Source organism: Meles meles, chromosome 15, assembly GCF_922984935.1.
Source record: "Meles meles chromosome 15, mMelMel3.1 paternal haplotype, whole genome shotgun sequence".
Taxonomy (NCBI): Eukaryota; Metazoa; Chordata; class Mammalia; order Carnivora; family Mustelidae; genus Meles; species Meles meles.
In genome coordinates this window covers 59118460-59146200 of record NC_060080.1, presented here as the reverse complement: position 1 = coordinate 59146200, position 27741 = coordinate 59118460, and the positions used below count along the sequence as shown (strand labels likewise).

Genomic DNA, 27741 nt, shown 5'->3' with positions numbered 1-27741 from the left:
CCCCAGATCTGTCACTTGTGAGGTCCTTGCTCCAAGAGTAATGGCCTAACTTTGCCTCGGATCACAGTTTATGGCAACCCCAAGCTGAGAGCCCACTCCTGGGCTCCATCTTTGCAACCAGCTTCCCCATTCCAATACCTGGGAGATCTGCCACCCCCAATCTTTCTGTGACCCCACTCAGGCACCCCCAATCTTTCTGTGACCCCAGGAGTCCTGAGAGCACACTGTCGCAGCAAGGATTCCACCCCTACTTATCCACTGGAGTGATGTCCCTCTGCAAAGCAGACTTCTAAAAGTTCTTATTTTGTGCTCTCTTGCCAGTAGCCGGCTGATGGTGGCTCCTTCCCCCCATAGTCTGTCTACCCGTATATCACCTTGGATTCACTTCTCTGCACTCTTACCTTCCAGAAAGTGGTCGATTTTCTGTTCATAGAATTGCTATTCTTTTCTTCAATCTCCTGTTGAGTTTGTAGGTGTTCAGAATGGTTTGATATAACTATCTAGCTGAGTTCCCTGGGACGAGACAAAATTTAGGTCTCCTATTCCTCCACCATCTTGCTCCTCCCTTCCACATTTTATTTAGAAGTGTAAGCTTTGGTTTCCAAATATTTGTGGATTTCCTACACACTTTTCTGTTAATAATTTCTACTTTCATTCGGTTGTGGTCAAAAAATATACTTTGGGGGCGCCTGGGTGGCTCAGTGGGCTAAAGTCTCTGCCTTCGGCTCAGGTCATGATCCCAGGGTCCTGGAATCGAGCCCCGCATCGGGCTCTCTGCTCAGTGGGGAGCCTGCTTCCTCCTCTCTATCTACTTGTGATCTCCGTCTGTTAAATAAATAAAATCTTTAAAAAATATGTGTGTGTGTGTGTGTGTGTATACTTTGTATGATTTTGTATATACTTTGAAGCCTTTTAAATGTATTAACATTTATTTTATGGCCCAGATTGTGGTCTATCTTGATAAATGTTCCATGAACACTTCAGGAGAAAATGTATTCTTCTGTGTTGGGTGGAATGTTCTTTCAGTGTGTTCTTTCAAGTTAAGTCAGGTTAACTGACAGTGCTTTGTAAGTCTACCATATACTCACTGGTTTTCTATTTGCTTGTTCTATCATTTATTGAGAGACAAGTATTAAAATCTCCAACCATAATTGTGAATTCACCTATTTCCCCCAGAAAGTTCTGTTTTTGCTTCATGCATTTTGATGCTGTTTTTGCAGACATAAATGTTTAGAAATACAATATCTCCTTGATTAACTTAATACTTTTTTTTTAAGATTTTATTTATTTATTTGACAGACAGAGATCATAAGTAGGCAGAGAGGCAGGTAGAGAGAGAGAGGAAGAAGCAGGCTCCCCACCAAGCAGAGAACCCGATGTGGGGCTCGATCCCAGGACCCTGAGATCATGACCCGAGCCGAAGGCAGAGGCTTTAACCCACTGAGCCACCCAGGTGCCCCAACTTAATACTTTTGTCATTACAAAATAACCTTCTTCATCTCTAGTAACAGTTTTTGCCTGAAATCTACTTTAGTTGATATTAATATAGTCATACAGCTTTCTTTTGTTGTTAGCTTGGTATATCTTTTTCTATCCTTTTACTTTTAAATGTTTATGTCTCTGTATTCAAAGTGCATTTCTTATAGGCAGCCTATAGCTGGGTCTTGCTTTTTCATCCAATCTCACAGTCTCTGCCTTGTAATTGGGATGCTTAAACATTTACATTTAATGTACTGATAGGGTTAGATATAAGTCTATCATTCTGATGTTTATTCTTTCAGACCCATCTAATCTTTCCTTCTTTTTTACCCTTTTTCTACCTTTGTTTAGAGTGAGAATTTTTTTTAATTTCATGTAATCTCTTCTATTGGCTTTTTAGCTATAATTCTTTGTTATTTTAGTGGTTGCTTTAGGGTTTATTGCTTGCTAGAAATATAAGCTTTGTAATGGAGGCAACTGGTGTATTTTGTTCTCTGTATCCCTTTTTTGTTCTTTGTATCCCTAGTGTTTAGACAGTGCCTGGCACAAGGAAGGCATTCAATACATATTTGATCAATAAATGGACAAATGGAAAACCCAAATTGTACGTTATGAGGAATAAAGATTAGAAACTAACAAAAAGGAGTAAGAGTAGAAACTAACAAAAAGAAAGTATATTAAAGCTCATCTACTTAACAACATCCAGACAGTTAGATGTGATTACTGAAAACAGAACACAAAAACTCTAGGCAGCATATGACAATATACATGATATAAAAGTAAACAATATTTATAAGTTCTTTACAAAAATATTAGATAGTACTAAAAAAGAACCAAATATTGCATAGTATCAATGCGAATAATATAACCGTATTTAGCCTACTTCCAAATCATAAAAAGAACAAAGTAATCAAGTGAAACAAAGTTAGCTAAATGCAAATTAGGTCTGCTAATGAAAAAAGTATAAAAAGGGATATTATAAAAACATAAATAATTATCCCCTTTATAAACTTCCAGATGTAATCTAAAGCATGGGCACTATAATTAATAATACTGTATTGAATATTTGAAAGTTGCAAGGAGAATAGATTTTTAAAATCCTCATCACAAGAAGAAAAAAAATTTGGTAAGTATGTATGGCAAGGATGTTAACTAGCCTTATTATGGTGATCATTTTACAGTATATATAAATACCAAATCATTCTGTTGTACACCTGAAATTATTATATGCCAATTATACCTCAGTAAAGAAAAAATTTTTAAAAATGAGGTTTTTTTAAATGAGTTTTTTAAAGACTAAAATGGTAACCAAAATTATATTGATAATACTCACTAAAAATTAATAACAAGCCTTCTTAAACTAAGCAATACATTCAATTCTTGCTCAGAACTGAGTTTAGAGCAACATATTATGTCTAAAGATATTAAGACTATCTGCTACAGCTAGCATGCTCTACTAAATTTTCTATGGTAAATGATAGACAGAAACAGTTCTACTCTGCTCACTTCTTAAACCTCACAAATCATCTGGGTTTTATTGGCCTAACTGAACAATTTTGTCCTTGGTAGGTAGGGTGGATTTCATGATGAATCTCTGCACTGTTAGTAAAGTGTAATTCTGAAAAATCACTACAGTAAGAGAAATACATTTATATATATCGAAGCAATGAATTAAATACAACCCAGGACTATCTATATACAGAAAAGAATACTATAACCTCATCAAAGATTACTGGTCAAAATTCTATAATAAATCAAACTAAAGATCTTTCTACTACTTTTGATTAGGTATTACCTGAGAGATTTCCTGTTGATAAACTGTAAAATGTTCCTTGCTGATCTGTGGGAGGTAGAATGAAGGTATGACTTCAGTGTCCACAAAGTCCAATCCCCATGTTTTTGTGAAGAAGTCAGATTCTCTTTTTGCTAATCTAGGATCATTTAATGCTGCTGGGAGGTTTACTTTGGAATGATATATAGTCCATCTATGTTGATCTGTAACTAGAGATGGGGCAACACATAAACTATTTGAATCACCTGCAAAAAGTAAACAAGAAAACTCGGTAAACTAAGTTCTACATTTGAAACTACATCCTAGAAAAATAAAAATGCTTAGTTTCTACACTACACAAAGAGTAGAAACTCTTCTGTAAAAAACGTTTTAATGAAAATCAATCTGATTAATAACTTTTGGCTTTCAGCATCAATTGCCAAGAGAAGGGAAAACATGTAAAATAAAGAACATACAAAATTTGAGAGTTATAGTTGCAGGGTGGGGTGGATGGTAATGGAAGTCTTTCATTAATTCCTTTCTTTAATGTAAAATTTCTCTTTCCTTTTACAACATCAAAATTCTTCTTCCTTTCTATTGTGTATCTTCTATCCTTTAATACTCCAGATTTTTCAAAAATACACCTCTTTTTCTATTGTATTAAGGCAGACACACCAAGTTCTAATACCCTTGGTTTGGCTTATAGATGACAGAAATGCTGCTGTGGCATTAACCATAGAGAAAATAAAAACATATAGTCAATTCTTGTTATTCATAGTAGTTTTACTCTATAAAGTCATTGTAACAATTAGCAAATACTGAACGATTATTGCTTCTAGGGGAAATACAGGGTTAGGTACCTTTAAGGCCCTGGTCAAAACATTTTCATCAACTGACCAATACATAATCTTATTTTGTGTGTGTTTCTGTTTGAAGACACCTTATTTAGCATACATTGTTCATTCATTAATACTGAACTCATGGCTCACACCACTATAACTCATACCTAAATGAAATTTCTTCATAAGGCATATACATTGCAGTCTTCTGGTTCTTAGAAACACTAGAAAGCCATTTGGCACTAAGTTGGGGAGACATTTTAAACAGCAAAATCATCAATAAAAATCTCAAAATTGCAAAAAATGTGGCACTAAATAGACCACAGAAAGGACACTTGTTTAGAGCATGAGAGCCAAAACAAGAAGGCAGAGTGTTATCTTGTTCAATCCTTGCTAGGGACATGTGCATCAGACAATTCAAATTTTTCATTCCTCTGCATATGGCTAAAAATGACCACAAAAGTACCTACAAGTATTGATATTAGGGTTACAAATGGGTTTTAGGGAGCAGGCAATTTGCAAACATGGAATTCACAAATAATGAGGCTTCACTATACTGCATCTAACTAAAAAGCTTTGTATCTGTAGTTTCATTTTCAAAACCTTTTTTTTCAGTTTAGCAAGCTACTTCTATGGAAATGCATGAAAAGAACTATATTCCAATTTCCCAATCAACTTACTTCCAAACTACCTCTTTAGTTTAACACTATAAAATGTATTCCTTCAGATACAGCTGACCCTTGAACAACAGAAGGATTAGGGATACAGACTTCCCCCTCCCTATGAAGTAAAAAATCCACATATAACTTCAACTCTCCCCAAACATTACTGATAGCCTACTGTCGAACAGAAGCCCTTCCAATAACATAGTCAATTAACACATATTCTGTATGTTATTATATACTGCATTCTTACAAGAAAGTAAGCTAGAAGAAAGAAAATGTTACTAAGAAACCCATAAGGAAGAGAAAATACATTTATAGTACTGTATTTATCAAAAAAAAAAAAAAAAGGCTGAAATCAAGTGGACCCATGCAGTTCAAACCCATGTTGTTCAAGTAAAGCCTGCAAATAAGTGGACCCATGCAGTTCAAACCCATGTTGTTCAAGTGTCAAATGTATATGGAATCTAACTACTCATTTAAAAATAATACAAATCCTCAGCAAAAATCCTCAACAACAACAACAGCAAAAAAAAAAAAAAGAAAACATTACCTGTGGGTTCCTTGGGACATACATCTGGCAGTGACTGCACAGGTCGAATGTGTTTTGTTGGATCTACCTCTTTTTTAAAGAAAACATCACTGCTGCTTCCTTGAGGCACTGGTGAAGAACTGTGGCTTGAAGCCATTGCATAAAATCACCACTCAACTGTAAATAAGTAACAAGTAATAATTAAGACACTTAACACAAATCAAAATTTCTCTAAGTATTATGTATACCTCATATTTTCTTTGAAAAAGATACCTTATCCAAAATCCCTCAAGGAATAAGTACACAATTTGAATACTCATTATTAACTGTAAGAGTGACTCATAATATTCAGCTAAGAAAGTTATATGTCCTTGTTTGAAAAGTATTCTCTCCAAAGTGAAATATCCTTAGTCTTTTATCCAAAGTGGAAAATAGATACCAAAATTCTAACCAATATATATTAAAGTTGAAAACATCCATTCATTCAATAAGTATACAGAAATTATGCACTATACCAAAATGGATAAGTGAATGGGTTTTTGAAGTCTGATTTACTGAGTTCTTCACTTACCAGCAGTATAATCTTAAGGAAATTTACTTAACCTTTATGTGCCTTACCTCATCTGTAAAAATGGAGACAAGAGCCCAATTCATAAACATTTTGTAAGATTAAAAGGAATGGATATATGTGAAGCACTTAAAACAATGCTCATCTCAAAGTTAGTGTTCATAATGTTAGTTAACATTATGATTATTATTACTATGTGGACTGTCACTATATTAAATGATTATAAAAGAAGTATGATTCTTCAAAGTGCCCACAATTACATTAAGTAATTAAAACAAACAAAACACTAAGGAAAACAAAAGTTAAACTATGTCTACATTTTTTAGTAAGTCCTAAAAGAATTTGTGGGGCAAAACAATATAATATGAGCTACAGTGTCACGTAAAACTTTACAAATGAAGCAGTACATAATCTGGATACTGACGAACATGTATTATTTTCTTATTGGAGGGTAGATAATATTATATTGCAGAGTATATATATCAAATAGTAGGTATTCTATAAACATTTTTCAATGAAGGAATAAATAAACAGAAGTTTATAGCTGAAAGGGAACATAGATATCACCTAGTCTAAGTGCAAGGCCCTGACAGACTAGGTAGCTTATAAAAATACATATGTTTTAACAAATTTTTAAAAAGGGGGGGCTGGTAAGGAAATCTGGTGAATACAATAAGAGTAAGAAATAAAGAGCAGAGACATAAGGCTAAGAATGGTGACAAAAAGTTCATCTACTCTAACTCCCCTCTAGCTTAGCAAGTTTAGCAGAAAGCTAAAACTTACATTTCCCAGACTTCTTTGAGTATCTGTCACCGTCCTCCTAATGCAAAGGAAACACATCCAATTACACCACTCACTGAGACCATATGAAACAAGCTGTTAAGAAAATGCACAAAGATAAATAACTTCCTCAAGGTCCCTGAACAGAAAGCAAACCATACAATACCATACAAAGAGGTTAAGGGACATGGATATAAGACGATATGGAAACTGACAAGGTTAGAATAAGATGTTTGCACTGGGAAATACTGACAATTCATATTTTATTTACACACACACACACACACACACACACACAGTATGGCTAGACAAATTACTCAGGGCCTTCGTTTGCCTGTTGCATTTACATCCCTTCACATTAAGTGCATGGTTGTTTCTGTACAAAAGCATCATATATTTGAAGGAAAATATCTAAAGGATAGGAAATATTGTTTAATATATAATCCTGTATATTAAATATTTAGTAAGGACAATTCTAAATTTGACATTGTCTATTTAACTTCTTTATTAATTTCATCAAATAAAATGGCTAAACTAAAAACATTTTGACATTTTAAAGAGGGAAACTACAAATATTTGGAAAATCTACTTATGTTGAACGCCCATTGCTTGCTGTCAGAGAAATTAAATACTGATTCCAACAATAGTATACTACTATTTCAATTTATTCTATTTACCATCAAGTTGTTTTAACAGCAAGAAGAAATCCTAAGTGCCATCTCAGGAAGCCAAAAACATTTGAGGAGATGGGGACTTACAGAAAAACATATCTAGACTCCTACAAATTCCTTCAGTATGTGGGGGTGGGAGTCACCTTGTTTATTTCTTAAAGAATCTGAATTGGGAAACATATGCAGATCTTCTGTTTTTTCCTATGCCTCTCCTAATTCTTATGAAAAGAGGGAAAATCTCTAGCTATAAAGAGATTATGTAAAATTAGAGACTGCCTATATAGGTGAGTCCCAATTTTAAACCATTTGACTCTCCATTTCCTTCAACCATCCTAAATTTATTAAGATTTCCCCACAGTAAGAACCAAACTTCATTTTAATGACCATATAAGTACAGGGCAGATACTTTGGGTGTGCAATCATTGGTAATAAAATGTTATGGGTTTAGTCATAAGGCACGGATGCATAAACAAATACAGCAAATCTCCATGGCCTCTAAACCAAACAATTTCAGCAAAAAAATAATCTTTCATTGAAAAGCTAAAGAACAGAAATGATGAAGCATCTTAGCAAGAAAGTTTGTCTACTCAGGGGGCAAAAAAATAGCAAAAACTAAAACAAAAACGCAGAATAAGAGAAAAGGCAAGCACTAAATGCAGAAAACCTCTGACTTTTAATACTTCCACTTGTAACTACATCTAGAAACAAATCTGACATGTAATCAGCAGTCACCTACAATGAGAATCTATAAATCACTTTACCATTCTTCATGTGATAATCTTTTCATAATTCTAACAATACCATACTCAACCAATATCTTCTCTTGAAGCCTTCTTTGTGTCTCATACCAAATACACCTTTATGTATTTTCTTAAAGATTTTATTTATTTATGAGAGAGAGAGGGAAAGAGAGCAAGAGAGCACACACAAGCACAAGCTGGGAGTCGGGGGATGGATGGGCAGAGGGAGAGGGAGAAGCAGGCTCCCCTGAGCAGGGATCCAAAGACACAGGGCTCCATCCCAGACCCTGGGATCATGACCTGAGCTGAACACAAATGCTCAACCCAACTGAGCCACCCAGGCACCCCTATGTATTTTTATTTTGCAATAATCATACTGAAATTTTGGTATTTATATAGGTCTCTATTAGACTATGAACTTCCTGATGGTTCCATTTTCCTCTGTATTCTATAAGCCTAATGCAGTTCCTGGCACACAAATAGTATGTAATAAATACTTTAAAGATGAATGAAATGGGTGATGTGTAGAACAGAGCAGAAGAGAAATGTTAGTGAGACAACTACCAATAATCCTTAAGTGAATAGATAAGAGCATGCACTGGTACAGGATGATAACGAAAGAAAAAAACATTCATTACAGAAAAATTTCCAACGATGAGTAAAATCAGAAACATGTGACTGTCTTTCTTGTAGCTCAAAGTATATTTTATGTTACAAGTTATGTTAAGGTGCAACCACTCTGGAAAACAGCATGGAGATTCCTCATAAAGTTGAAAATAGAGCTATCCTATGACCCAGCAATTGCACTACTGGGTATTTACCCTTAAAGATACAAACGTAGTGATCCGAAGGGGCACGTGCTCCCGAATGTTTATAGCAGCAATGTCCACAACAGCCAAACTATGGAAAGAACCCAGATGTCCATCAACAGATGAATGGATAAAGAAGGTGTGGTATATATACACAATGGAATACTATGCAGCCATCAAAAGAAATGAAATCTTGCCATTTGCGATGACATGGATAGAACTAGAGGGTATTATGCTTAGCAAAATAAGCCAGTTGGAGAAAGACAACTATCATATGATCTCCCTGATATAAGGAAGTAGAGATGCAACGTGGGGGGTTTGGGGGGCAGGAAAAGAATGAAACAAGATGGGATTGGGAGGGAGACAAACCATAAGTGACTCTTAATCTCACAAAACAAACTGAGGGTTGCTGAGGGGAGGGGGTCTGGAGAGGGGGGTGGGGTTATGGACATTGGGGAGAGTATGTGCTATGGTGAGTGATATGAAGTGTGTAAACCTGGCAATTCACAGACCTGTATCCCTGGGGATAAAAATACATTATATGTTTATAAAAAAATTTAAAAATTTAATTTTAAAAAATAAATAAATAATAAAAGTTAGGTTAAAAGCCTCTATTAAAAGTTCCTAAAACAATGTCATCCCAGAAGCAAGGAGCATACCAAGCGCTCAGACTTTGGTTTCTGAACATAAGGATCCCCAGCTTTTTGAAAGTTTGCATTATGCCACTTTGCTTTTATTAAAGACCTATATTAGTACCTGTTTCCAGGTTAACCAAGAGAAATCCAAAGAGGATTTTAACTTATCTTTAAAAAGGCAAGAAGCAAAAATTGCATTCAGTGTTTGGTTTGCAACAAGCCGTTACAGAGGTAGCACACACACTAAGCAGCAAGGGTGGCAATGCTTAGCTCCTTCCCTGGATTCACACTCAGCATCTCAGCAACAAACCACTGTACCTTTTAACTGCACTTCTGAGTATCTGTGCTTTTTCTTGATTTATTCTATACAACCATTATTAATACATGTCCTAAGATACTGGAAAAGCCTAAAACAAACATTTTCCACATAAATTAATGGTAACTGTTTCTTCAACTTTACACCATTTTAGCTTTACAGTTTACATTCCTAAGACTTCTTAGGAATACTCTGCTTTCAGGAACAAGTAAAAACTATGCCATTCCCCACAAATAAACCATGGCTCATTGAAAAAAAAATCTCAGGCCAGAGCCAGAGCCCTGGGAACTCTTGCTGTGTCAGAAAGCAAGTAAGTGCTCACAGACAGATCAGAAGGATTTGTAAAAAAGGACGAAGGATCAACTTAAAGGGGCTCTCATTGGCCACATGGGGGACAATTTGAGGACTCAAAAAAAAAAGAAAAGAAAAGAAAAGAAACCTACTTGAGCATAACCTACTAGACAAATAAAAATTAGCAAATATGGAGTGGCACATAGGGGAAGAGAAAGAGATGAGGGAAGGGGGGTAGAGTGGGATAAAGAAAGGAAATCTCTTCTCTACAGAAGAAAGCCAGTAATAAGTGTAGAAGGAATGACTGAATTAGAAAACCATATTTTGTAACCCCAACGTAAAAACCAATTCAGGCAAAAATCACTGATGTATGCTAAAGTTATTAGGTTGATCAGAAAGAGAAAACTCACCTGGTACCAAAGTGTTAACCCCACAGATGTTAACCCCTTAGCAACTCAAATGGGAAAGTATATCTTTAAAATCTGTTAGGGTGCCTGGGTAGTTCAGTGGGTTAAAGCCTCTGCGTTTGGCTCAGGTTATGATCTCGGGGTCCTGGGCTCCAGTCCGGCATCAGGCTCTCTGCTCAGCAGGGAGCCTGCTTCCTGTTCCTTCTATGCCTGCCTCTCTGTTTGTGATCTCTCCCTCTGTCAAATAAATACATAAAATCTTTTTTAAAAAAATAAAATATGACTGTCACTACCTTAATTAAGTCAACAAACTTGGTATCATTGATAACTGTATGACAACTTAATATTATGTGATTCATGAAATGATGATATAAAATAAACGTCATCACCTATGAAGCATTTGCACCAAAAATGCCTAACCCAACCCAATTAAGCCTCTAGACTGGGGTTAAGATTGTTCTGTGGACTCCTTGGCAATCTGGTAAAGTCTACGGACCCTTTCCCAGAATAATGTTTATATTGCATAAAATACATTAGAGATTACAAATGACAACTATACTGAGATAAACTTTTTTAAATGCAATATAGTAATTTTTTTGCTTCTAAATTAATGCAAATCTATCTTAATTTCCAAGGAATAAATGAGCAAAAATATTTCAAGGTACCTGCAACAAATTAAAGTGACATGAAAATATCTGAAATTTCTACTGGTGACTAAGTTACAAGTAATGCTAATACCCCTGTGAAGGATTATGTACATTATAAGTAAAGGAAATGGTAAAATCCAGTTAAAGCATGGTTTCTCCACCATGGCACCATGGACATTTTGAGTTGAATAATTCTTTGTTGTTGGGTGTTTTCCTCCTACACACTGTAGGATCTTCAGATGTATCCCTGGCCTCTATCCACTTGATGTCAACAGCACCTTTCACTCCTGCCCCCCACACATAGTTATGACAACCAAAAATGTGTCCAGACAAAGCCAAGCATGTTGGGGTGGAAGAAAAGAGGGGAAAGGATAAAATCACCCCAGGGAGAACCACCGAGTTAAAATAAAGATGATCATCTGTAAAATGAACATACGGACTGATTAAAGGTGCTAGTATCAATTCTTAAAATAAGTATTAATACAGGTTCATTTCCTTTTTTCATTAGATAAAAGAAAAGAATAATCCAGGGTGCCTGGGTGGCTCAGCTGTTAAGTGTCTGCCTTGGGCTCGGGTCATGATCCCAGGGTCCTAGGATCCAGCCCGGCATTTCATCAGGCTCCCTGCTCAGCGGGAAGCCTGCTTCTCCCTCTCCCTCTCCCACTCCCCCTGCTTGTATTCCCTCTCTCGCTGTCTCTCTCTTTTTCTGTGAAATAAATAAAATCTTTTAAAAAAAGAAAGAAACAAACAAACAACAAGAATAATCCTTAAACTGGATGGAACCTTACAAAAGGACTTTGGACTTTATCCACAAGACTGGTAAGTCATTATAGACTTTACTCCATCACTCTAGGAGATTATCAGTTCGGAGGGCCAAGGACAGAACCTAAGAGGACTTGAACATTTCTGAAGAAAGAAATGAAAAAAAGATATAGGGTTACCTGGGTGTCTCAGTCAGTTAAGCACCTGACCCTTGATTTTGGCTTAGGTCATGATCTCAGGGTCGGGATCTGCTTCTCTCCTTCTCCCTCTGCCCCATCACCACCACCACAACTACCACCACTGTGCGCATGAGCCTGCACGTTTTCTTTCTCTCTCTCTCAAATAAAAAATAAATCCTTAAAATGGAGGGGCAGAGTGCCTGGATGACCCCATTAGGCGTCTGACTGTAGATTTTGGCTGGGGTCATGGTTTCAGGGTTGTGGGGTCAAGCCCCATGTTGGGATCTGTGCACAGAATCTGCTTAGGATCCTCTCTCCCCCTTTCCTCTACCCCTCCCCCACTCATGCTCCCTCTCTAAAAAAAGATAAATGTGATCTTTAAAAAGGAAAGGAAGATAGATATAAAGAAAACCTTGTAATAAAGAAGAACATCTAAGAAGGTGAGAGAAATATCAATTCAGAATTCACAAATAAAATGGGAAAAAAACCCCATCACTTAGATTTGGCAGTTAGGCAGTGACCAGATGTCACTGACCAGTGACATCAGAAAAAATGTCAAGTCCAACAGTGGAGTTGGATGCCAGACTGTAAAAGCTGGAGTGGAACCCACAATTATATGGTCAACTAATCTTTGACAAAGCAGAAAAATTGTCCAATGGAAAAAAAGGCAGTCTCTTTAATAAACAGTGTTGGGAAAAGTGGACAGCAACATGCAGAAGAATGAAACTGAACCACTTTCTTACACCAGACACAAAAATAAATTCAAAATGAAAGACCTCAATGTGAGATAGGAATCCATCAAAATCCTATAGGAGAACACAGGCAGCAACCTCTCTGACCTCAGCCACAGCAATTTCTTCCTAGACCCATCTTTAAAGGCAGGGAAACAAAAGCAAAAATGAACCATTGGGACTTCATCAAGATAAAAAGCTTCTGGAGAGCAAAGGAAACAGTCAACAAAACTAAAAGTCAACCTACTGAACAGAAGAAGATATTTGCAAATGACGTATTAGGTAAAGGGCTAGTATCCAAAATCTATAAAGAACTTATCAAACTCAACACCCCAAAAATAAAGAATCGAGTTAAGAAATGGGCAGAAGACATAAACAGACATTTCTTCAAAGAATACATACAAATGGCTAACAAACACATGAAAAAATGCTCAATATCACTTGGCACCAAGGAAATACAAATCAAAACCACAATGAGACACCACCTCACACCGGTCAGATTAGCTAAAATTAACCCTCAGGAAACAACAGATGTTGGCAATGATGCAGAGAAAGGGGAATCCTCTTACACTGTTGGTGGGGATGCAAACTGGTACAGCCACTCTGGAAACAGTACGGAGGTTCCTCAAAAAGTTAAAAACAGAACTACCCTACGACCCAGCAATTGCACTACTAGGTATTTATCCAAAGGATTAAAAAAAAAGTGATTTGAAGGGGCACACGCACCCCAATGTTTATAGCAGCAATGTCCACAATAATTAAAACATGGTTAGAGCCCAAGTGTCCATCAACAAATGAATGGATAAAGAAGATGTGGTACATATATATAATGGAATAATAGCCATCAAAAAGAATGAAATCTTGCCATTTGTAACATGGACAGAACTAGAGGGCATTATGCTAAGCAAAATAAGTCAGTCAGAGAAAGACAAATATGATTTCACTCACATGGAATTTAAGAAACAAAACAGATGAACAAATGGGAAGGGAAGGTAAGATAAAGACAGAGGGAGGCAAACCAAAAGACATTCTTTAATATAGGGACAAACTGAGGGTTTCTGGAGGGGAGGTGGGTGAGGGGTATGGGGTAATTGGGTGATGGGCATTAAGGAGGGCACTTGATATAATGAGCACTTGGTGTTACAAGCAACTGACGAATCACTAAACTGTACCCCTGAAAATAATACTACACTATATGTGAACTAACTTGAATCTAAATAAAATCTTGAAATAAAAAAAAGGAAGTTGGAGTGGAATAGGTAGGGAAATTTAAAAACAATGGCTATACTTTCAATTATAGGATTACAAAGCAGAATATATACTAAAATCCCATTTGATATAAAACCTTTATATCACTCTCTCTATATACACATAATGTATAAAAAGGTATACAACAAAACTTTAATTATCTGCTTAGTGGCATAACAAACCTTTTCTGACCACCATACCTAAGCACATTCTCTCCCCTTCCTTCCCTCTATCCAACACACACACACCCTGATTCTCTATGACTAGCACTATAGTTTGTGATCTTTATAGTACTTGCTCAAATTTTAACTGATTATTTAACTGTTAATTTTCTGTCTCCCCCACTATACTGAAAATACTTGTTACTTATTTCATTCACCTTCCTATACCACCATTAGCAGAGTCGGAGCAATTGGTAAAACACATGAAAGTTCAATGAATGAATGAACAAGGGAACTAATATCATGGATAAAGAGGTAATAAGAACAAATAAGCCACTAATAATGTCTTATATAAATTCATGCATTTAAATAATCTAAAAATACACAAAGTCAAAAATACATTATCTTGTTTGTATAACATTTCCTTTCTAAAATTTTATTCTAGACTCTCTACATTCTTATAACACAGTATATATAATATACTTAAGAAACTGGCCATGAAGTGAGTTAGATAGCTATTATTTATTAGCTGTGTGACTTTGAAAACTTTCTTATCTTCCCATTTCCTCATTTGTAAATGGGACAACAGTATCTTTCTCATAGGAATGTTGTAAAACTTAAATGAAACGTAACTTACATAACCTATATATAAACTCATGGCACAATACTTGGCACACAGGAGACATTCAATAAAAAACTGCAACTATCACTATTTATTATTATAAATATCTTAAGTATTAACATTTGGACTGTGCCATACAAAGTTTTAAAATCAATGTAAACTTTAGGTTCCTGAGCCTCCTCTATCAGTGTCCTCTGCTTGAGTGCCCTTAGTTTTGGAGAGAGGAGGCAGCAAATTTATATGGCCAGATATAATTTACTATCAGAAAAGCTGCTGAAGAATAGAACAGTGGTCCTCAAAGTCATGCTAGTAAAAGGAGAGAAAAAAAGAATACTGGAATATGATGCTGAAACTAGAAAACATGTGGTCTGGAACAGAAGCAAGTTTAATGACAATACTATGCGAGAGAGGAAGGAGAAGGGAGAGAAGGCAAAGAGGCTAGAAGTAATGACTTAGAAAACATCTAGATAAAGGTCAAAGTTGAATCCATGGGAGTAAAGTGGATGAGATAAAAATTACAATCTCTGAGTTGGAGGGGACTTTAAAAGATAATCTGGCTCCACTCTCTACCTAATTTATGAACCCTTTCTACAAGGGCTTTTTGCCTCATTTGAAAACTTTTAACAATGGAGAACTGACTACTTCAAAAGCAGATTATTACTATAAAACAACTATAATTGCTTTAGGAAAATAATTCTTTCCTGTAGTGTACAGAATCCTGCCTCCCTGAAATTTCCATTGCTATTCCTAGTCCAATTACATTATAGGAATAAAAGAAAATACTTCTAGTCATAGGAAGATAATATTACAAAGAAAAGGTGTGAAAAAGAAAGAGAGAGAGAGGGCTAATGAGAGCTCAGAGAAAGAGGAAGGGCAAATACACTTACAAGGATAGGAAAAAGAAACAGAAATACCATCCTAACAGAAGCAAGGAAGAAGTGTCCAGGAGGAAAGTGTGAACAGCAGTGTCAACATGATGCAGTAGTCAAGTAACCTCGACTATCTTCAGTAAGGATATTGAATTAGAACAATATTAGGACAGTGGTTGGGGCAGAAGCCATACTCCAAAATGTTAAGTATTAAGTAAGTGATGAAGTAATAAAGGCAACAAGATCAACATCTCTTCGGTGGTGAAAGAAAAGTGACTAAGAGTTGAGAAAGAATTTTTTAGGCCATGGGAGACCGGAGCACATCTGTAGGCAAACAGCAAGAAACCAACTGAAGGGTGAGATTAAAGTTGAACAAGAAGGGGTGCCTGGGTGGCTCAGGCCACCCAGTTAAGCGTCTGCCATCGGCTCAGGTCATGATTCCAGGGTTCTGGGATGGAGCCCTGCATTGAGCCCCACATCGAGCCCCACCCCAGCTCAGCAGGAAGCCTGCTTCTCCCTTTCCTGCTTCTCCTGCTTGTGTTCCCTCTCTCCCTGTGCCTCTGTCAAATACATAAATAAAATCTTAAAAAAAAAAAAAAGGAACAAGAAAAGGTACTGGAGAGAGAAGATGGAAGGAGAAAGAAGAGTTAAATATACATGGGGATTGGCAGTATGATGGTGAAGGCAGAGAGAGAACAATCACACCTGGGGACTGTTATGCCCCCATCTTGAGAAAGACAGGACTTTGTCAGGCAGCAGTGAGAAAATGAGCAAGCAATACAGAAAAGTTGCACTCCATTCTACTTCTCTGCCTAATTCCCTTCTAGGGAGGGAAGGGGCAGAGAGTGGAAGGGGGCAGGGAGTGGAATCAGCTGGGACTTGGGTACACTCCCACCCAATATGAGAAACATGTTATCAGTGAAAAAAGGAAGGATGGCAAGGGAGAGGGAAGACAAAGAAAGAAAGAGAGAGGGAGAGAGAGAAAGGATTACATTATCACTAATATCTGACTAAACACTACGATTCTTAATTGCTTGCTTTCGATGGTCTAACAATCTAGAAAAACATGTTTGTATCAATCAGTGAATGGATGAATCAATGATCCCCATTATGAGGATGAAGAACAGATTCAAGAGTAATTTGGCTTCAGATGATTTAGCTAATAAATTGTGAAAACGGGATTTGCACTCAGATCTTCTGATTCTAAATTCCATGCCTGTGTCTCTATATCATACTGCCTCTCTAAAACACCAAAATCTAAATTATTTCACTATACTGCCTCTCATCCATTTCAGGCGACCAGTACTTTCTTCTCTTCTGTCTTCTTTTTCTCCTTATCAATTACTAATCCTGTAACAATTATTTACACTAACAAATATTTCTATTCATCTTATATTAAAAATAAATGATAGCAATAATTATCATCTGACTGTGACAAGATTTTTTTAAGACTTGACTTCTTTTAAAGTTTTTTTTAATGTATTTAACTAATCTCTGCACTTCCTGTCTCCCTCTGTCCATACCCCTGCTCGTGCATGTGCTTGTTCTCTCTCTCTCAAATAAAACTGTCATTTTTGTTCTTAGGAATATATTAATATATAATTTCTTCTAACATTTTTAAGGCAGGGTAAGTTATATAAATTTTATTTTAAATTTACTCTTTTTGTTAGGCATTTGAATATGTCTGATGGTTGCATATTTAAGACATATACAATACCAGTAACTTTGAATGAATGATTATAGGATTTATTTGCTAATCAACTACTTCAACAGTCTCCCCTGCATGTTCAATTCTCTCCTCCCTCATCCAACTTCAATCTATCTTTGCTTTGTTCCTAGCTGCAGAACACCAGAGAAAATTTATGTAGAACATCAGACTATAAATGTATAAATTCTAATCTGAGATAAGGCCCTACTCTGCAGTCTTTTCACTGATTTACCCATGCTCTTTCCCAATCCTCACAGTATTTATAACAAACCTTCATTACTCTTCTCATGTCCCCAAGTTTACCTTCATCAATCCCATGCTCAAAAAGTAATTGTCATTTTACTCCATACCAAAGGAAAAAAAAAGTCCTCATAGAAGATTCTACCCTCCATATCCAAACATACCAAATCCCCACAACTCTTAACCTCTGGGGTACAATACTGTTGTGTACCCTTGTCTAGAGTTAATCCCCCAACCAGTTGTTCTTGATCTCACGTCTTCCTACTTCATCTGAGACCCTGTGGTATTAATTATTCCCTGACCTCCCTTATCTTCAATATCATTAACCCACCAAAAAAAAAAAAAAAAAAAGGTTCAAGTGATAAATTAAAGTTCTTTCCCCAAACTCTAACTCCTCAGGGTACTTCTTGCCTCCCCTTCACTGGCAAGCCTCTATTTGCTCTTTGGTCTATCTCCCCAGCAATCTTATCTTCCAAGTTCACCACTCACTTGGCTATGGAAAAGGTGAGGAACAACCTGATTTCCAAATTCAACTGCCAATATTGTCTTTATCTAATCAGACCTCACACCCCTCAAAAGCCAATAAAACTAATAAACGTAAACAGCATAAAATAGAAAAATCACCATTTGTAATCCTCAAATGCAGTGATCAATTCAAGCAAGGATCATTAATGGATCATAAAATCATTAATTTAAAAGGCTGTTAGGAAAACAATATATACATTGTCATAAATTATCACCCTATCGATTATTTCTTTATTAAACAGTAGCTAGATCTGTCCGTTCCCACCCTTATCAAGTGATGAAAACTGGACTCACCACAGGGGGACAGCCTGCTATTATGTGCCTCCTGATGTGATAAAGTGGTAGGAATACGTATCATCTGTGGTATTTTTGCCAGAAATATTTAACCAGAATCTAATCACGAAGAAACAGACTAATTTGGAATATAGAATATACTGAAGCACAAGTGCCTCTACTTTTCATAGGATAAACCAAAGAAGAGGAGGCACTGGGCCCTACTCCATTTGGGGAGACTGAAAAGGCATACCAGCCAAATGCAAAGCATGAAATCTGACTGAATCTTTCATTAGTAGAGAGAAAAAAAAGCTATAATAAAATGTTGGTGGTGCGCCTGGGTGGCTCAGTGGGTTAAGCCTCTCTGCCTTCGGCTCAGGTCATGATCTCAGGGTCCTGGGATCGAGCCCCACATCGGGCTCTCTGCTCAGCTGGGAGCCTGCTTCCCCCACTCTCTCTGCCTGCCTCTCTGCCTACTTGTGCTCTCTCTGTCAAATAAATAAATAAAATCTTGAAAAATAAAATGTTGGGACAAATGGGGAAATTTAAGTATGGACTCTATGTTTAATAAGGTTATTGAGTAATTGTTGATATTTTTTAGATGTCATAATAGTATTGTGATTGCATAAGAGAAATCCCTGTAATTGGGAGATGCATGCCTAAGTATTTAGGGATGAAGTGTCATGAAATCTACAGCCTGCTTTCAGACTTGGCAAGGGGAAACGTGGTGGGGGAGAGGGGGCAGTTTATGTATATGTGTGTAGGTGTTCACTCCAATACTCTTTTGATTTTTCTGTACGTTAAAATTTTTTCAATAAAAATAATAATTAATCAATGAAGGCTTACCAAGAACTGGAGGTAAGTAGAAATGAACCAAACAAATAAAGGGGAGGAAGTGTGTGACAATACTCAAGGAATTGGGAATATATGTGCAAAGGCTTGGAGGGGAAACCAAGCCTTTGCCAGAAATCAGAACTAATTCAATTAAGTCTGAAAAAATTAGGGGCACCTGAGTGGCTCAGTCAGTAAGCGTCTGACTCTTGATTTCCGCTCAGGTCATGATCTCACGATCGTGAGACTGAGCCCCTCATCAGGCTCCTTGCTCAGCATGAAGTCTGCTGAAGATTCTCTCCCTGTCTCCCTGTGTCCTACCTTTGCTCATGCATATGCTTGTTTCTCTCTCTCTCTCTCTCTCTCTCTCTCTCTCTCTCTCTCTCGTGCGCGCGCATATGCACGTGCTCAAATAAATAAATAATTTTTTTTTTTTATATATGAGAAAATTATTTATTTGGGGGGAGGTCAGAGTTGGGGAGAGCACAAGGCTAGAGAGGTAAGTTGGGAAAAGAACTTGATGTAGAAATCAATTAAAATAATGAGTATGGATTTCATCATAAAGACAAAATAAGGCTACAGAAATAACTAACAATGAAAAATAATATAATCAGATTTGCCCTTCAGAAAAATCACTGATTATAGCACAGAGAATGGAATAGAGAAGACTAAGACTAGAGGAGTCCAGTTAGGAAACTTGAAATAATCTCAGTAAGAGATGACAGTAGCTTGAACTCAGATAATGATGGTAGAGATAGAGGAAACTGGATAGATTCCAGATCTTTCTCCAGTTCCAACCTCTTTTCAGTGTCTCACAACCGTATTTATAACTGCTTACTGGGCAACTTCATCTACAAGTCTCAAAGATGCCTAAATTTAATATACCCAAAATTTAAATTCATTATTTATCATATTACTTGATTCCACCTATAAAAAGTTTATTCCTTCTTTAGGTCAGTTAATGGCAACATAATCTATCAGTCTCCTAAATCAGAAACCCTAGAGCCAACTTGCCTCCCTGACCTCTCTACATTCTTTAATTTCTATACTAATGTGGACTGTCCTATGGATTGTACCTCCAAAATTCATTTACAAACCCATTCCTTGCACTCCATTCCAATTGCTAGTAATCTAGTCCAGGATTTTATTGCCAATTAAACTGCTGTGAGACTCTCCTACCAAAAGAACTTCTTTGGTCCTAACCCCACTCAACTTTAGAATCATCTTTCTTAAAATTCAAATTTGATCAGGTCACTCTCCTTAAGTATTCTTCGATCATGGTGTATATATCAAGTCTATCAAGTCCCAAAACTCCACAACCTCGGCCCAACCTACCCCTCAGTTTAGCCAAACTGAAACAACAACATCAACAACAACAACAGAACAAGAACTTTCTTGACATAATACATGACTTCAAAATTTTATGTTATTCACTCCACAAAATGTCATAAAATATGATGCATACAATATACATACAAATACACAACTTCAAGTCAAAAAGCCAACTATTTGAATACAAAATTCCCGAAGTCAATAACACTTTTTGCCATGAAAATTCCCCCAAATCCCATTTTTTTTTAAGTTCACCATATTAAAAAAAAAAACAACAAAAAAAACCTACCAATATCATTACATGACTTACTTTTTTTTTTTTAAAGATTTTATTTATTTATTTGACAAAGAGATCACAAGAAGGCAGAGAGGCAGGCAGAAAGAAAGGGAAGCAGGCTCCCTGCTGAGCAGAGAGCCCAATGTAGGACTCAATCCCAGGACCCTGGGATCATGACCTGAGCAGAAGGCAGAGGCTTTAATCCACTGAGCCACCCAGGTGCCCTTACATGACTTATTCTTAATATTGTCTCTGACTATTCTAATCTCATGCTACCCTGTAAAAATATTGGCTAGCTCAAGTTCTGTTACCTCAAATCTTAATTTTGTATGATTGTGAAGTTGACCAGTTAACAAAATTGTAAGAGATTACATTCTTCCCCCACGTATTTCATGTGTTTTAGTTAATTCAACTTTAAACTCTAGAGCACAACTATGGACTACTGGACATGTAGAAAAATCAAAGCCTTTCTTTTTTTGCAAAAAGATGTCGAAAAATAACAGAAAAAGAAACGAATCTAGAAAGAGGTTAAGATTTTACAAATAGTGAGTAGGCTTTAAAACTCTATTCAGTTAAATCCTCACATTTGAAGAGCAATTACTAGTGGTAGAATACCCTGTAATTATAAAATAAGACATGAATAGAGGAATTGAAGACAGAGGAATTATTCCTATCAAGGAAATTAATGCAGATAACCATAGCTTATTCTTGAAAAGACTAAAACTTTTTATACAAATAAGTAATTGCTGAAAATTTTAATTCTGAAATTACATATTTTCATAACTTTTCAAATAGCATATTTTGAAAACAGGTAACCCTTTCTTGATAACTTAATTTCGCCCTTATAATCAGTTATAATACTGTGCTACAACAGTGATACTTTCAGGTGCTACTGAAGGAAGTCAATTTGCTCCTAGAGTAAAGAATTAGGAATTTTTGGAAATTCTGGTAATCATTCTAGTTCTTTTACTAGTTTGTTATCAATATATTTGTAGAATTTCTCTTTTCTCCCTAGAGATACTATCAGCAGTCACTGTTCTCTGCCTTGCTGTCTATATTTCCGACTTTGGTACCCTCTAAATCCCACTCTAATTTGATTCTTCTGAAACAAGTAACTTTTATTGAGGTATAACTGACATTTAACATTATATTAGTTTTAGGTGTAGTAACTAATTCTTGTACTTGATATAGCATCTAAACACACATAACCTCATCTAATTCTCACAATCACTATATAATCACTATATAAGAATTATCACTATTCCTATTTCATAGATGAGAAAATCAAGGCTCAGAAAGATTGAGTAATTTATCTAAGATGACAAAGCAGGTAAATAGCAAAAGTGATCCCAACTGTCAATCTTTTCTTCTTTCATCACCAAGTTAAGCTTTTTAAAAACAAATTAAATGAAAATAAGTAAATAAATAATAATTTTAAAAAACAAATAAAATGAGTCAAAAGAGGGGCCCACAAGAATGAGAAAAAAAAAGATGTGATTCATATATGACCTCTGAATCTTTTTGGACATTCACAATGTACATTACTAAGTAATTAATTAAAAGAGCTTACTTTTCTCCTTTTTTGGTAGTTGAAGCTACCAGGAAAAAAAAAATCACGTCTACATAAAGAAAATACAACTTTATCTATTTCAAATTCAAAAAACTATGTACCAGTAACTAACAATTCAAAATATAATAACAGTTCAAATCTGCAGTAAAACAAGACTTTTGCATTTTCAGGAAAAAAAATTTTTTTCTTCAGATTAGGAGATACCTATCTGTGTTGTGTCATAATTAGATTGCCTTCTACTTTTCCCTTAACTGCCTCCCACTGCAAAAAGAGAGCTGCTGGAGGACCTAAAGGGTTAATCTAACATACTAAACAGCACCCAGTGAGACTTAGTTTCCCACCTGGTGGGAGTTGAGAACAATAGGTCAGACACTCACTGGAATAATGCAAACTACAGGTTTAAAACAATACCAATGACATTTGGGTGGATAATTCTTTGTTGTATAGGGAGGGTGGGATGACATAGGATGTATTCTGTGCATTGTAAGTTTAGCAACATTCCTGGCTAATGGCACCCCAACTTCAGTTGTGACAACAAAAAATCATTTCTAGACACTGCCAAATATCCCTTGGAGGGCAAATTCACCCCTGTATGAGAACCATGAGTTTAGATATTAGGGCCGTGGATCTTTGAAAGAGGAGGCCGACAACCAGCCTTGTTAATCTTAATGCTTTCAAATTAATTTCGTTTTCGAAATATGAATTTTTAAGAAAATGGTAACACTACAAGAATATACCTAAATAATATACAGTATATACCATCCTCCTTTAGATTAAAGCATTTTTAGAGAATTTTCTAAGATGCATTTCATCTATGTGGATACATTGGTCTCCCCACAACCCTCCATCCCCAAATGGGGAAACGTCCAGTTCTTTTCCAACTCTGCTAGAAAAACGTCAGTCACATGCACACATAAGAGAACTTACAATTCTAATTAGAAATCCCCATTTCTTGCCTTACATGGCCACACTGTGGTTCCTGAACCACAATCCTAGAGATTCAAGCTTCTACTCCAGAATTCTTCATATGGTTCCTGCCACCTTTTTGTGAATCAAGCAGGAAGTACGCTAATGACCTTAAGGTTTTCTCTAATCCTGATACCCTAATATTCCAGGGCAAAGATACTCAAACTTTTACTTGACTCCCAGTTAAATCATTCACGCTAACTTTCTTTCTCCACACTTTAATCTATGCTGAATATAACCAAACAGAATGTCAGTTGTTTAGAACATGGATTATTAACACCAGTGATCATCTGCTTATTCTCTGACCCAAAATATTTTAAACATGTAAGCTGATTTTAAAAGAAACACTTCGAAAAGCTATGAGCTGATACCATTTACATGCATGAATCACAATAGGAAAATATTAAGATGGAAAGAAGATTAGTGGTTGCCCAGGTCGAGGGTGGGTGGGGAGAGTGGGGGAGTACTATCAATGAGTAGGTTTCTTTTGGGGGTGATGAAAATGTTCTAAAATTAGACTATGACAGTTTTACAACTCTGTGAATATACTATAAAACAATTTAATTTTACACTTTATTTTTTTTTTAAGATTTTATTTATTTATTTGACAGAGACAGACACAGCAAGAGAGGGAACACAAGCAGGGGGAGTAGAAGAGGGAGAAGCAGGCTTCCCAGGAGCAGGCAGCCCCAGGCTTGATCCCAGGACTCTGAAATCATGACCTCAGGGGAAGACAGATGCTTAAGGACTGGGCCAAGCCGCCCAGGAACCCCTAATTTTACACTTTAAATGAGTGTGTGTTACTCAAAGTTGTTTGTAAAAACTAAAAGTTAGGAAAAAAGAATTTTAAGCAACTTTCATTGGTAGGAAAAGGAATGCAATTAAGAACACATTCTGCAAAGTTTGCCATTTCATGAGTTATATAAATTTGATTTTAATTCTGACATAAAAACTTAGTACCTATCCAGAAATAAATTTTAACTTTTCCAGGAAACATACAAAAATTTAATCATCTTTTCCTAGCAAACTTTCAATAATTTAAAAACAATGAAAAACATTTCAGAAAGCCAAATGCTAGAACAGCAATGCCTCTACAAGACCAAAATATATCAGTAAAATCAAGAAAACATGAAAAGTCTTTATAATTCTGTGATTCATTCTTCACAAAGAAAACCATTACAACATTTTTCATTTCTTTTAAAAATATCCTGTAATGTCTGTCCTGGTAGTGTAATAATTTTTAAGTTAACAAGGCATAATTTTAAAATAGCCAAATCACAATAAAACTGCAAACATCTAATACCCCAAGCCACAACTATCAATCGCCCAAAATTTGCATATATTGGTCATTTTTACCAAAACCTTTCATGAGCAATGATGACCACTATGAACCATCAAGTAATACCTATTTCTAGGAAATCAGACTCTGCAAGACTAATATAGACAAATCCCATCATTCCATCTGTTCCACCAAAACTGCTTAGGAATCAAGGCGCTTCAAAGTACTTTTCCAATTAGAACTCTCCAGATTCATAAAAGTCAGCCTGAATGTCCATCAAAATCTGCAGTTTAAGTTACCACAATAACGCATTTCTCGGCACACTATATCGTGATATCATTTGCCTTGTCAGCATTTACTATTAAGATTGCCCCGGGGTTTGCCAATTAAAAACAAAAAACAAAACAGCCCAAACAATTTAATTCTTCGAAAGGGGAGCCTGACTCAATAAAAGCCAAAAAATAAAGCTGGTTAAAAGCGAATTAAAACAAAACTTGCAAGGCCGGGTCAGTCAGTCAAAATTCTAAAATACCATCCTGAACTCTACACACGGACAGATCAAGTGGTTAGTTATAATGGGTAGCCAAAAGTTCCCTCGTCAACGACTGGAGAGCAGGGGAGGCCTGCTTTTGTACCAATGCACAGATGGAAAGAAGCAGAACTGAAGAAAATTAATTAACGAACAAATTATTGCGAACTAAATCGTCAAACTGAAAAACATCGAGTTTTTATTGGGGGGGGGGTTAGCCTTCCTTTTTTTCCTTAGGAAGAAAACTATTTTTTTACATTTAAATTATTCCAGTACGCTCAAAAGGGGGTTAAGGGCCCGGCTGGGGGGGGGGGGGGGAGGCAAAGTTTGGGGGCGGCATCCAAGGATGGTGGTGGAAGTTCCAAAGCCCGGATCCCAGAAAGGGGCGAGACGGGGGACAGCGGCGTTTTCGGCCACAGACTGGAAGTGAGGAGAACAGCTGCGGGCCCTGATCCCAGAGCGGGACCGAAAAGGAAGAGGAGGCGGCGGAGAGGGGAATGGAAGCTTCAGCGCCCGTCAGTTGTGACCGAAACTCTGTCCGCTTCTGGCCGGGGAGGAGACACAGGGGGTGGGGTCTCGAGCCCTCCCTCCACCCGAGGTCGGGATGAGGGTGGGCCGCGAAGCGCTGGGGGCCGGTTGGGGCCGCCCCGACACCTACCTGCGGGTCCCGGGCAGCCGCCCCAGAGCGAGGCCTAGTGCATCGCCGCCGCCTCCAGCCCTCCACGTCGCGCCGAGGCTGCTCCGCGGCCGCCGCCGCCCGGAGCCCGGCCGGGCCCGAGCCCGGCTTTCCGCCCCCACCCCCGCCCAGCGCCGGCTGGCCCGTCGGCCGGGGGAGCACAGGGCCGCCCTCCCGAGCCCAGCTCCGCTCGCGGGTGAGAGGCGGCAGCGGCGGCTCCCTCACGTCTCTCCCGGGTGTCCTGTCAGCCAGCAGTTTCCCCCGGGTCCGCAGCGCCGCCTCCGCCGCTGCTGCCACCGCCTCTCCCACATCCCCGGCCTCCAGAGGAGCCGCCGCCGCCGCCGCCGCGCCGCGCTGCGACCACTACCCCTAGCGCTTCTGCTCCCTACTCCACTGCTTTCCCTCACCCCGCCGGCCCTGCTCGGCCCGGCTAGGTCCGGGAAACAGCGCCGGAGGCCGCCTGGAGGCCGCCGCAGCCCCCAGCCCACAATCCACCGCGCGCCTCCGCCGGGGCGGGAGGGCCGCGGCCCGGGCCAGGGGGGAGCGCTTGCCGCCTCGGGAGAGGGGCCACGGCGCGGACGCCACGGGCCCAGCCGGCGTTCCCCGAGAGCGGGATATACCCCTGCGCGACTCCTCTGCGCCTTCTCTGATAGTCTTATACGCAAAGACCGAAACCCACGCTGAACTGTACTTTTCCCCACGACCCTTCCCCCACCCGAGTTCTCAAGAGCACCCAGAGGCCGCCTTCGGCCTGCCCTGGGACTGGCCCGCGATTCCTCAGCGGGGCCTTCGCCCACGCCCAGACCAACCGACTCCAAACGTCCCTGAACCCACCCGGGACCTATTAAAAGTAGATACTTCCACAACATTCCACCTCTCCTCTCGCCCCCTCAAAGTGAATGCTGTTCAGAGTTTCCCAAATAAATGTCCCTTAAAAGGGTAAAGGTCATCCCCTCCCCAACAACCCACTGGACTTTGAAAATAGTGCATTGTCTCTCTGTTGATACCTTCCCCCACCGGGTCTTTCTCTTAAATTTTCCCCTAGTTCCAGGCCTTTCTACCATCTATCATACTATTCTGGCACATAAACCGGTTATTTCTGCTCTTGGACTAAGATACTTGAGTGTTTGTGTATTAATACCTTCTCACTGTGATTGTTAACAATAATACAATTCAGCCTGGTGTTTGAGGGCTTGCAATTTTAATTCAATAAAAGCAATCTAAAAAAGAAAATGTCTTAGAATATTTTTAAAAAGAGAAAAAAGGGCTCTCAATCATTTGTGCTTATGCCTTAGTTTTAGGAGGATTTCTCTCAATTTTGAAACTATTCCTTGCCTGAAAATATCCACCAAAGTTTCAGGCGTTTATAAACCAGTCTGTTTAAACAAATCAAAAGTGAAAATGTAGCTCTTATAGTTGGGGATTAAAAAAAAAAAAAAGTTGATACAAGTTTCATTTCCAAGAAGTCACTTCAAAAACTGCAAACACAACTTTGTGAAATATTTTACCCACTAAAGAGCTAAAGTTGGGGAAGGGAAGACAAAAGAGAAAGATTCAACAAAAATGGTTGAGAGGAAATTTGTAACTTATGTTTTACTAAATTTAATCCATTCTCTACAATTTTATAAGGAGAGGAAGAATATCAACCCCCAATATGAAATAAATTTAACTACAAAGTAATAAAGAAGTCCTTCTAGATCCCTGACCTCATATAAAACCAGATGAGTTTTTATTATGAAAATATTAAGGAAAGCTTCACCAAATTTCATTCAAGGCCAGAAAGGAAAAGAATTTCAATTTAAGTCTAGAATTGATT

At 37.7% G+C, this 27741-nt stretch overlaps 1 protein-coding gene across 6 annotated transcripts in view; it reads right to left on the bottom strand.

Moving 5' to 3' along the window:
* VPS54 (VPS54 subunit of GARP complex) overlaps window positions 1-26536 on the bottom strand; it is a 104275-nt gene extending 77739 nt beyond the window's left edge. Inside the window, exons 1-4 of one of the 6 annotated variants that reach the window (XR_006815032.1) lie at window positions 25908-26536; window positions 6635-6727; window positions 5305-5460; window positions 3275-3516 (exon numbers count right to left, since the gene is read on the bottom strand). Coding sequence is in view for 5 of the 6 variants with exons in the window: in XM_045978748.1 (XP_045834704.1) it covers window positions 3275-3516; window positions 5305-5440 (378 nt within the window). In the remaining variant the exon portion in view is untranslated. Of the gene's footprint in view, window positions 1-3274; window positions 3517-5304; window positions 5461-6634; window positions 6728-25907 lie in introns of those variants that run through there. The other 5 variants (XM_045978748.1, XM_045978751.1, XM_045978749.1 and 2 more) reach the window with 5 other exon arrangements.
* Between the last annotated feature and the right edge of the window lie 1205 nt (window positions 26537-27741).